This window comes from Hemiscyllium ocellatum, chromosome 14, assembly GCF_020745735.1.
Source record: "Hemiscyllium ocellatum isolate sHemOce1 chromosome 14, sHemOce1.pat.X.cur, whole genome shotgun sequence".
In the NCBI taxonomy this organism is placed as follows: Eukaryota; Metazoa; Chordata; class Chondrichthyes; order Orectolobiformes; family Hemiscylliidae; genus Hemiscyllium; species Hemiscyllium ocellatum.
Window position 1 is genome coordinate 67,824,999 of NC_083414.1, and position 12,863 is coordinate 67,837,861.

Below are 12,863 nucleotides of genomic sequence, written 5' to 3' on the forward strand. Positions count from 1 at the left end.
TGACTGTGACTGTAAAGAGATTTAAAACAAATGGGTTGGATGAAAATGTGAATAGAAAAATACAATAAACATGAGCAAAAGACACAATAGACATCTTTAAAAATATAATGTTGAACATGAAAAAGGGGGACATAGAGTAGATTTTTTTTGTCATTTTTACCTTATACAACTGATAAAAGTAAAAAAGAGACAGTGTTCGAGCTTGATTATAAACAATTTAACCAAGCTCAAACGAAGTAGTGTGATAAGTGGATCAAAAAGCAAATTAGAAGTGAAACAAAGAGGAAGAAACCTCTGCGAAACCTCTGCAAAACCTACAGGGAGAAAAGACAAACAGTTCATGTCTATGAATGTAAGATAAAGTCGTGAAAAGTAAATGAGCAATCACAAAGTGCAAAGGAGAGAGTATATTCCCATTGTCTTACCAGACCATAATTTTGCTTTCTCAGATAGAGACGGAGCGGTGGTGATTTAACGTGAGGGTCAGCACATCTCGGGTGAGAGGAGAGGTTGAGAAGGAGAATCCTTCATGGTAACCTCAGCCACTGCAGGAATTAAACCCAATCTGTTGGCATCACACTGCTTCACAAAGCAACTGTCCAGCCAACTGAGTTAAACTAACACCGCAAGAAATGAATAGATAGTCTAACTGTGGTGGTGGGGGAGAGAATAGGTAGTCTAACTGCAGTAATGTGGAAATCATTGGAAGCCATTCTGAAGGACAGAATTAGTCTGCACTTGGAGAGACGGGAATTAATCATGAACAGTCAGCACGATTTTGTGAAAGGAGGGTCATATCTGACCAATTTGAATTTTTCAAAGAGGTGAGCAGGTATGTAGATGAGGACAATGCTTTTTATATAGACTGCTTAGACTTCAGTAAGGCTTTTGTTAAGATCTCAAACAGGAGACCAATAGCAAAAGTAACAGCCAATGGGATCTGGGGAAATTTGGCAAATTGGATCCACAAGTGACTGCATAGCAGGAAGCAAAGGGTGATGGTTAAGGGGTGTTTTGTCGACCTGAAGTTTGTGTCCATTGTGGGTTACACAGGTGTCAGTGTGGGGTTTGCTGTTCGTGGTTTATATGGATGATTTAAACTTGAATGTAGGAGATTGATCAACAGGTTTAAAGATGTACAAAAATTGGGGTGATAAATGGTGAGGAGGAGAGCCTAAGTTTACAAGATTGCATGTGCTGGTCAGAGGTTGATCAGTGGCAAATGGAATTCAATCTGGATTAATGTGAGGTGATGCACTTGGGCAGAATAAACAAGGCAACAGAATACATGATTAACAATAGGACCTTGCGAGAGAGACCCTGTGTGCATGTACACGAGTACTTTATGGTATCAGGGCAGGTGAATAAAGTAGTTAAGACAACACATGGTATACTTGTCTTTATTATTGAAGGCATAGAGTTTTAGAGCAGGCAGGTTATACTGGAACTGTATAAAATATAGATTAGTCGACAAGTAGAGCGTTGTGAGTCGTTATGGAATCTACATTATAGAAGAGATGTAATAGCACTGGAGGATGCAGAGAAGATTACCAGGATAATTCTTGGGCTGGAGAGTTTTAATGTAAAGTGAAATTAGACAGACTGAGGTTACTTTCCTGAGAGCAGAGGAGATTCAGAAGGGGACGTATAGATAAGATGTAGAAACTATGATGAACATAGGGTAAACAGAAAGAAACTTTTCCCCTTAATGGAAGGATCAATGACCAGGCGACATAGATTTATGTTAATGGGCAGAGATTTAGAAGAGATATGAGGAAAAGCTTTTTCATATAGAGAGTGGTGTGAATTTGGAACTCACTGCTTGTAAGGGTGGTAGAGGCAGAAACCTTCATAATATTTTACAATTATTTAGATGTACACTTGTGATGTCCAGGCATCTTAGGCTACTGCTGTAAAATGGGATTAGAATAGTTAGATGGTTGTTTTTGACTGGCGCAGATGTGATGAGCCAAAGGGCCTTTTTTTCTGTGCTGTGGACCTCTATGACTCTACAAGACCTGCAGATGTATATGTAACGAGAGGCTATTAGAGAGGAGATTAGAACATTAAAAGCTATAATTGAGCTTGTGACCAAGAATGGGTACAGAACTGCAAATACTTTAAACAGTTACTTCTCTAAGTACTTAGAGAGCTGAACAATTTCCTCAAGAAAACCAAGACAAAACTCAATGTCAATACAAATGAGAAGTAAATCCTAAACCAACTAAAATACCTTGAAAGAAAGAAATCCCCAGTGTTAGCTGGCATGTTAAAATAGACATGGAAAGGAGACTAATGAGGTAATCATCATGTCGGAGTTAATGTACAATGGGCAGATATTAGTAGATAATGCATATGTTTTAGAATGGTAACAGATGAAGGCCTGTAACCTGTTCCTCATTTGCATATAAAAATAATGGAATTATTATCTGGAGTAAACATTTATTATTTCTAAAAAACATTAATCAAGTAAACAATATTCAACACAGAGAAGATCCAAGACATGGATAAATGAAAAGAACCCTGGAAAAGAGAAAACAAATGGAGAGGTCAAATGTGCATGTGATAAACTAGGAGAGGTGGAAACAGAAACAGAAAGAAACAGTTGGAAACAGAATGAACTTAAAATACAAGAGGCTAGATAATGGTAGGGGAAGGGTATGTGAGCAGCACATATAATTCACGAGCAGCAACAATACATGACTAAACTTCCCACATACACATGGAATGTAACATGATTTCCAAAAAAATTTTCAACTTCCATATGAAAGGTTTTTAGTTAAACTCAAAACTGTAGAGTATGCAGAAAAAAAAACAATGGCAATGACAAGAAACTGGAAGTAGGGTGGAAATGGGCACTCCCTGGAAGTTAGGTCAGAGTGGTGATGGTTCCTTTTTTTTCTGGTGATGTGGAGGAATGGAAGAGGTTAAATGCTGACAAGAAGAAACTGGTTCAAACTAATAAATGATAACTTTTAGGACTGTTTTCAGGATATTCTTTTGTATACAGAATGATTAACATTTGGATTGGCTTCCAGGAAGAATGTTAGAAAAAAACACACAATTTAAGAAATGATAAGGTACAGAATTATGGTAATTGTTGGCTTGTTTCAACAGAAGCAGCATGTTGAACTGAATGGCTTTTAAAGTATTTTGTAATTTTGAATCTCAGAAGAACTTGTTTAAGAAAAGCATTGCACCATACATGACCGTGTTGCTGTTGTAAGATTTGTTGAATAACAATGTCTGAACACATTGTGTAGGGCTGTGAAACAGATACATTGATAAATGAGTAATTTTACACTATAACCAACATGTTTTGATCACTTGCAGGTAGCTGTTGGTTTATCAGACCCACATTGCAAACACGTTCAATTCAGTCCAATATCAAACCAGCGCAGGCATTACATTTCCATTTATAGAGTCATAGAGATGTACAGCATGGAAACAGACCCTTCAGTCCAACCCATCCATGCCGACCAGATATCCCAACCCAATCTAGTCCCACCTGCCAGAACCCGGCCCATATCCCTACAAACCCTTTCTATTCATATACCCATCCAAATGCCTCTTAAATGTTGCAATTGTACCAGCCTCCACCACATCCTCTGGCAGCTCATTCCATACACGTACTACCCTCTGCATGAAAAAGTTGCCCCTTAGGTATCTTTTATATCTTTCCCCTCTCACCCTAAACCTATGCCCTCTAGTTCTGGACTCCCTGACCCCAGGGAAAAGACTTTGCCTATTTACCTTATCCATGTCCCTCATAATTTTATATGCCTCTTTAAGGTCACCCCTCAGCCTCCGATGCTCCAGGGAAAACAGCCCCAGCCTGTTCAGCCTCTCCCTTTAGCTCAAATCCTCCAACACTGGCAACATCCTTGTAAATCTTTTCTGAACCCTTTCAAGTTTCACAACATCTTTCCGATATTCTATCCCACAGAAGGATTTTGATCCTGATTTTCTCCTATATCAGGTTTGTCTTCTATATAGGTTTTACTATTAATTCAAGTAACCCAACTGTTTACTTTTCCAGTGATTAGAAATTGGTAAACAGATAAAGTTGGAATGACATTAATGTAAAAAAGGATATAGAATATAAAACCGAATGAGAATATGAAACTAAGATATTACTCTAATTATACAGTGTGCTGGTCAATCTGGTGTTCAGTTATGAGTACTATGCCTTACAAAGGATACTCTGACCTCAGGAGCAGAATTCACTGTGATGATACCTGGCTTGGATGAACTGAGCAACAATGAAAAACAGAGAAACTTGAGGGTGGCATGGTGGCTCTGCGGTTAGCACTGATGTCTCACAGTGCCAGGGACCCGGGTTCGATTCCTACCTCGGGCCACACTCTGTGTGGAACTTGTAAATTCTCCCCATATCTGCATGGGTCCCCTCTGGGTGCTCTGGTTTCCTCCAACAGTCACAAAATGTGCAGGTCAGGTGAATTGGCCATGCTAAATTGCCTATAGTGTTACCTGCATTAGTCAGGGATAAATGTAGGGGAGTGGGTCTGGGTAGGTCACTCCTTGGAGGGTCGGTGTGGACTCAGTCATTAAGATGTACAGCACGGAAACAGACCCTTCTGTCCAACCCATCCATGCCAACCAGATATCCCAACCCAATCTAGTCCCACCTGCCAGCACCCAGCCCTTATCCCTTCAAACCCTTCCTATTCATATACCCATCCAGATGCCTTTTAAATGTTGCAATTTTACTAGCCTCCACCACTTCGTCTGGCAGCTCATTCTATACACATACCATCCTCTGCATGAAAATGTTGCCCCTCAGATCTCTTTTATATCTTTCCCCTCTTACACTAACCTTATGCCCTCTAATTCTGAACTCCCTCACGCCAGGGAAGAGCCTTTGTCTATTTATCCTGTCCATGCTCCTCATAATTTTATAAATCTCTATAAAGTCACCCCTCAGCTCCAAGGAAAACAGCCCCAGCCTATTCAGCCTCTACCTAAAGCTCAAATCCTCCAACTCTGGCAACATTCTTGTAAATCTTTTCTGAACCCTTTCAAGTTTCACAACATCCTTTCGATAGGAATATTCCAACAGTGGCCTTGTATAGCGGCAACATGACTTCCCAACTGCTGTACTCAATACTCTGACCAATAAAGGAAAACATACCAAATGCCTTCTTCACTATCTTACCTATCTGCGACTCCACTTTCAAGGGGCTATGAACCTGCACTCCAAGGTCTCTTTGTTCAGCAACACTCCCTGGACCTTACCATTAAGTGTATAAGTCCTGCTAAGATTTGCTTTCCCAAAATACAGCACCTCACGTTTATCTAAATTAAACTCCATCTGCCACATCTCAGCCCATTGACCCATCTGATCAAGATTCCGTTGTAATCTGAGGTAACCTTCTTCGCTGTCCACTACACCACCAATTTAGGTGTCATCTGCAAACTTACTAACTATACCTCTTATTCTCATATCTAAATCATTTATATAAATGACTGATCCTGAAGTGGCAAGACATCAGAGCATGTTAAATTTTAATTCAACGAGATGCTGCCATAATCGATGTTCAAGAGCATGCAAAGAACTGTGCTACGTTTATAGACTCTGGAATCTTATCTTCATGTGCTTCTCTCTGTTTTCCTTTACAGGTTTCTGCAAACCACAAATAAGATGTCAGGCACTTAAGGAGACTTCTGGGGATGACGACACCAATGTCCTAGAGGATGCATTGTCAGCTGCCTTGCCTGCACCCTTGAAGAGTCTGTTCACTGGCATTGCATTTACAAAGAAATTTGTTCACATGCCTTAAACTGTAAGGGATTGTATTTATAATTAGAGCCACATTCTTGTGAGCACAGTGTAGATATGCAAAGGGAGTTTGTGATAGTCAGGTCTTGGCTATTTAGGAGACTATTGGAGAACAGCCTTTTACTGAGCTCCATGCCGATGTCATGGCCATAAAATGTCTGTAGAAAATGAAGCAGAGCTTAGGGGAACATATGGCAGAGATGCCAGTGGGAGTGCATTGATTTCTGTCTTCTGTAAAGAAGTCTATTTATCCACAAGTTCTTCTTTCACAGTTGCTGGATCAAAATCTTTGATTTCCCTCCCTAAGAGCATAGTGGGTCTACCTACAGTATGATTACAGTGGCTCAACAAAACAGGTCACCACCACCACCCATATCTCTCAAGCAAATAACCAAGCGTTGGCAGATTAGTGCACGGCTTCCTGCATCGAGAGATTGATGACCATGATGAAGAGCAAGTCAAGCAATTGATCCTTATGTGTGCTAACCTACATTCCATCACTCCAAGCATTGGGTCCATATGGCATTGAGGCATCTGGATCTCTCTTTCCAGGTAGTCCTTCTCTTAAGGGAAATATTATTGCTTAACCAGATGGAGGAGAAATCCATGTTAACAGCCCCAGAGGAGGCTTATGGTAGTCACAGGGTGAGTGGTGTCTTTTCATCCCCACCTGGCATCAACCCCACTACCTCTGGTAGGCATGGCTGAGGAGATTGCCTCTGCATTTGTGCAGGACATCCTCAGGCAGCCAGAGACCTCAAGGCTCCAGACCTCAGAGGATACCTGCCAATGGTGCATCTCACACAACATCTTGCCTTCACCTCAGCTGCTGCTCACCTCAGCTAGGAAAAGAAAACTTAAACAGTTATGAGAGCACATGGTAGCATGGCGTGCTTTTAAGAAAATCACTTTGTCACTGTAAATATTGCACAATATACTATTTTCACTTTATTCACACGTGCATCCTTTTTTAAAATTGGAACCTGCTTAGTCACAGACCAAACAGTACTATGCTCAGGACATTACATAATTACATTACTTTAAAAACTGATTAACTGAGAGAAAATCTATCTGCTTTGGTTGGAAAAACAATAGCTGAGCAACGAGTTATCTTCAAAAAAGAAATTTCAAGCATATTTTCACAAAAGGAAAGGCAATATGAAAAAAAAACAGAACCCCAAGGATGACAAAGAGATTGAAATTAAGGAAAAGAAGAAAAAGTGTTCTTATGACTGATATTGGGTAGAAAATATACTTGAAAATCAGGCAGAATATAGAAAGTTCAGAGGAGAGATGAAAATGCAAATAAGAGCTGCAAAGAGGAAATTTGAAAAGAGGTTGGCAACCAATTTAAAATGGAATAACAATGTCTTCCATAGGCTTAGAAACAGTAAAACTGTTGTATAAGGAGGAATAGGGCCAATTAGGGATCAGTAAGGGGATTGAGGAGGTAGAGGGCATAGTTGAGATATTAACTGAATATTTTGTACCTGTCTTTACCAAGAAAGGAAATGCTACCCTGGCCATTGAGAAAGAGAAGGTAATTCAGACATAGAAGATGGAGAAAAGTCATATCGGACTCAAAATGCTGTTATTTTCTCCACAGATGCTGCCAGACCTGCTGCGTTTCTCCAACATTTTCTATGTTTCAGATTTCCAGCATCCACCATATTTTCCTTTTACTAGAATGGCTTAAAATTGATAAGGAAGAGGTATTAGACTGTACTTTAATCTGATCAGGACCAGATAAGATGCATCTGATGGTACTGTGGAAAGTGAGAGTCAAAATTGCCAAGTCAGTGGACATAATTTTTAAACTTTTCTTAGACCTGGTGGTGATGAAGAGGGCTGGAGAATTGCAAATGTTTTGCCCATGTTCAAAAAAGGCTTAAAAATAAACCAAGCAACAACAGGACAGTTGGTTTAAACATTCACTTAAGATAAAATTGATAGTCTTATAGATTAACTACAGTAAGCCAACACAGATTTCTTAAGGAGAAAGTGAGGTCTGCAGATGCTGGAGATCAGAGCTGAAAATGTGTTGCTGGAAAAGCACAGCAGATCAGGCAGCATTCCTGAAGAACGGCTTATGCCTGAAACATCAAATCTCCTGTTCCTTGGATGCTGCCTGACCTGCTGCGCTTTTCCAGCAATGCATTTTCAGCACAGATTTCTTAAGGGAAATCTATGTTTGATTAACTTGCTGAAGTTAAATCGAAGCATTCAAATGGAATTAGACTGTTATTTGAAAATGAAGAATATGCAGGGTTGCAGGAAGAAGGCAGGAAAATGAAGCTAAATGAATTGCTCATTTGGAGCGGTTATACAAACATGACTGGCAAAATGGCCTCCTTTGATGTTGTGATATCTTTTCCTGTAAAGAAAACAGCCTCTCTGACCCATCTCTCTAAACTGGTCAAATCTGCTAGTACAGGCAAATTGAATCAAATTCACCTATTGGTAATTCAGCATACGTCCTCCTTACACCCATGAATGTGTCCGTTCATGCTGCCAACTCTTATGGTCTCACCTTTGGTTTCCAGCACTGAGGAAGGGTAACCAGACCCAAAACGTTAACTTTGATTTCTCTTCACAGATGCTGCCAGATCTGCTTAGCTTTTCCAGCAACCTCTGTTTTTGTTTCTGATTCACAGCTTCAGCAGTTCTTTCAGTTTTTATTTGATACCTCGTAGGTTTAGTATGTGTTTCTTTCCAGCTTCCTTTAAATCTTTTAGAAAGTGTTTTCTATTGAGCTTGACATATTTGTTTCCTAATCCAGCCATCTTATGGCCCAGAAGAGAGAGATTTTCTATTTAGTGCCAAATCAGGGCTGGGTTTGCTAACTTGGAACTGAGTTAGATTGCCAAAGACATTTCAGGTAGGAGCATTCTACTTGAAAGTTCATGAAATGCTGAGAGTTAAACACAATACACTAATCAGTTTCACAGCCCATTTGCATATTTAAAAAAATACTGAACTTGTCATTGTTAATTTATAGAACATTGACCTTTGTGGTCCAACAGGAAAAATGAATAACTGATCATTAATGATTAAATTGATCCTTACCCTTTTCAGCGACAGAGAGATTAGGGTCACTGCATGGTTTGCAAGGTCCAACCACCTGTTGAATCAGGGCCCGCTGGAAACTAGAAGGCTGTAATGAAAATGTAACATCATGAGCACAAGTCAGCATATTATAGAGTTTATAACAACACTCAGAATAATGTATACCTCAGTGACTGTTTAGCAAATGGAATTTCAAATGTCCAGCCCAGTTCACATCCATTATGTGAGTTCTCTTTTAGTAATTTGACCTGATGGTGCTGTCATTAAAAATTTCAGCAACTCTGTTTCATAGTAAGTATAGCTGAGGAGCATTCTGTACACCTATACAGCTAGAACCCTCCCTAAGTACATTGTGGGTCAACCTACAGCACATGGACTGCAGCAGTTCAAAAAAGCAGCTCATCACCACCTTCTCAAGGACAACTAGGTACAGGCAATAAATATTGGACATTCACGAGTGAATGAAAAAAAGACCAGCAGTATGAATAATGATTTGTTGACTGAACATTGAGCCTGGCCCATGTGCAGTCAGTAATGTAACTTCCTGATCTTGTGGTATTGGGTGTGTTGAATATAAAGCATCCTGAAGGAGCATCCCACTGCTCTTTTGCTAAACACAGGCACAAATGAATGACTTTCATGCCAAGTGGTCAGGTAACAGTATATTAATACTAATGGGATATAATGGTGTACTGGTACTTAAATTGCATCAGGACAAAGGTTATCTCGAAGCATGGTGTGAAGACATGTATGTTTTATCACACTCTTCATTATTGGGTTACTTCAGCCTACATTTAAAAGTCCCAAAATCCCTTCAACTTCACTCAATCACTTTACATAACCACCCTTCCCATATCCATGGGCAAAATAAAAGCAAAGTACTGCAGATGATGGAAATCGGAAGTAAGATTGGAAGACTCAGAAGGTTTGGGAGCATTGACGAAAAGAAAAACACAATTAACATTGAGTCCAATGTGCCTTTATTCAGAACAAATCACACTGAACTCAAAACATTAACTCTGTTTTTCTCTCTCCACACATGCTACCTGCTGAGCTCTTCCAGGACTTTCCATTTTTTTCCATATTTATGACTGTTGTCTGGTCATTTTGGTGGTCTCTCCACTTTTGAGATTTATGTTATTTATAAGGCGTTCTCTAATCACTTCATTAATCTATTTACCTATACTCTCAGTATCCCCTATGCCAAGTGGAGGTAGCGATGTCATGGTAACATCTCAGGACAGGGGATCAAATTCCACCATGGTATGAAATTTGAATTGAATAAAAATACTGAAATAAAATGCTAGCCAATTGGTGACCATATTACCATTGTTGATTGTCATAAAAAAAAATCCCATTTGATTGATTAATATTTTTTAGGGAAGGAAATCTGCCGAACTTATCTAACCTGCCTATTGATTCCTGACCCACAGTAATGCGGTTGATTCTTACTGTCTTCTGAGCAATAAATGCTGATTAGTCAGCAATGTCCACATTCCATGAACAAATAACATTTTAACAAAACCCTTCATGCATCAACAAGATTCTCCTTAAAGACTTCCATTAATTCACTAACAATCTCCTAACTGTCTGTATTTGGCCCTTAAGATAGCTCTTTCATCAGGGACCTGTCAAATTCCTCTAACTCCTTCACTTTTGACAGTCCCATTTTCACTAAATTTTGGCTGTTTTGAACCTCTGCTAGTTCTCTTGGCCAGTTGCACCATTGTATCATCAAATGCAATGGTTGCAACTATTGAGTTCAGTAGATATAATTCAACCATGATTGGCAAACCTCATTTTGTAACTAAAGACTTCTACTGTCAAAGGCAAAGACATCCTTTGCCCCTACAATTACTTGCCCGTTCAAACCCATTTCCTTCGAACAAATGTTAAGTGAGGAGTGTTCACGGATTTCTTTATTTCTAGTATTGAGAATTATTACTGTACAACTAGGAGATATTTTCTCCTTTTCCTGACCTTGTGCTAGTTTGCTGTCCACTGACTCCTATCAATCAACTTACACCAATCTGCTTCATGCTTTCATCTGTGGGACCCATTTCTGTTCTTCCAAGATGGTACACACTCAAAAAATATTCATAGCTTTGGAAGCTCAGGGACCAATCATATCTATTTTAAAGGTACCACATAAACCCTTCCACTTCTGAAAATCTATACAACCTATCCATGCTTTTCCTTTCCTTTCAAGGTCACTCAAATGTGTTGCCTACTTCAATACTTTCTGCTCAGATCCCTTCAATCCAAATCCTCTGATTCAGTAATTGTTCTGAATTTTCCCACCTTGCCTTCCTCTCAAAATTATATTGCACGGTTCACCGCACCCATCTATTTTCTTGATTTTCCTCTACTGGTCATCTCTATGAGCTCCCCTCAGATGGCTGCATCATAAACTACCTGTACTCACCCTCCATTATCGCATCCATTGTCTCTCAGGTATCTATTCTTGATCCTTTTGTAATATCACCTACAAGCACAGGGCTCAGCTTCCATACGAATACCAATTGGATCTCTCCATTACCTCCTTTGACTTCAATGAACACCAGGGATCTATCTGATACAATGTTTTCAATTGAACAATGGGAAGACCAGAGACATAAATTCTAATTTTTTGCCAGTTCCTCCATTTCTGTGTAAAGTATTTTAAAAAGTGGCTGCCTTGAACATGTTTTTAGCCAATCCTCTTCAATTCTCAGCACTTGTTCCTATTGTTATTTTCAATGTGATGGTCTTTTTTGTATATGAAAATTTGAAAGTTGTTTTAGAATGAGGTGAAGCCTTACTTTATAATACTAGATAAGATTTCAATTCAGTGTTCCTGTGCTCATCTGGATTTTGCTAATACAATATTATTAATCTCGTGATAAAATGACAGGTGTAAGCTCCGTCTACACTTTATCTCAATCAACATGATGTCAGATAGCTAGCAACTTTGAAGTTTAATTGTCATACATGCCAATTGAGGGAATCCTCCAGTAACTTACCGGTCCATTTTCCATCATATTTGGATACAGAGCACTACTCGGCCTGTCCCTGTGAGGAGGCAGCAACATCATAATCTCCCGTGAATGACGGTACTTATCGGACAATGATGGGGAACCTGAGGGTAGGCAGAAAGAGGAACAGTAGATGAGGGACCAGTGGAAAAAGACAAGATAATAGAAAAAGAAAATCGACGAAGAGAGAATATTGGATGAAGAGGAAGAAAAGGAGAAAGGGCAAAAGGAATAACATGAGGAATTACATTTGGAATATTGCGTACAGTTCTGGTCACCACATCAAGAAGGTGGAAGCTTTGGAGAGGGTGCAGAGGAGGTTAACCAGGATGTTGCCTGGTATGGAGGGTGCAAGATATGAGGAGATTAAGACTATTTTCATTGGAAAGAAGGCGGTTGAGGGGAGACCTGATTGAGGTCTACAAAATCATGAGAGGTATAGACAGGGTGGATAGCAAGAAACTTTTTCCAAGAATGGAGGACTCAATTACTAGGGGTCACAAGCTCAAAGTGAGAGGGGAAAATTTAGGGGAAATATACGTGGAAAGTTCTTTACACAGAGGGTGGTGGAATGTGTTGCCAGCGGAGGTGGTAGGGGCAGGAATGATAGCATCATTTAGGATGAATCTAGACAGACACGTGAATAGCAGGGAGTAAAGGCATACAGACCCTTAGAAAATAGATGGCAGATAGAGGATATGGATCAGCACAGGCTTGGAGGGCTGAAAGGCCTGTTCCTGCACTGTAATGTTCTTTGTTAAGACAGGTAAAAGTGAAAATAAAAAGAGAAAGGAAGCTAATGTACAAAATGGATAGAGAAAAGGAGAGAGGTAAGGTAGAGTGTTAACAAAAAGTAGTACAAAAGGACAGCATGAAATAGTAAAAAAAAATGCAGACAGTGAAAAAGAAACTAAAGTAGGGAAGATGGACACGAAAAGGTCGAAATAAATGAGTGTGCATTCATTCAGAGTCCCGGGAAGACT

General features: G+C 39.6%; 1 protein-coding gene across 1 annotated transcript in view; it reads right to left on the bottom strand.

The window, feature by feature from the left end:
- dock3 (dedicator of cytokinesis 3) overlaps positions 1-12,863 on the bottom strand; it is a 721,249-nt gene that overhangs the window by 17,964 nt on the left and 690,422 nt on the right. The window contains exons 50-52 of the mRNA XM_060835046.1: positions 11,869-11,984; positions 8,867-8,954; positions 5,122-5,127 (exon numbers count right to left, since the gene is read on the bottom strand). Of these exons, the coding sequence (XP_060691029.1) occupies positions 5,122-5,127; positions 8,867-8,954; positions 11,869-11,984 (210 nt within the window). The remainder of the gene's footprint in view (positions 1-5,121; positions 5,128-8,866; positions 8,955-11,868; positions 11,985-12,863) is intronic.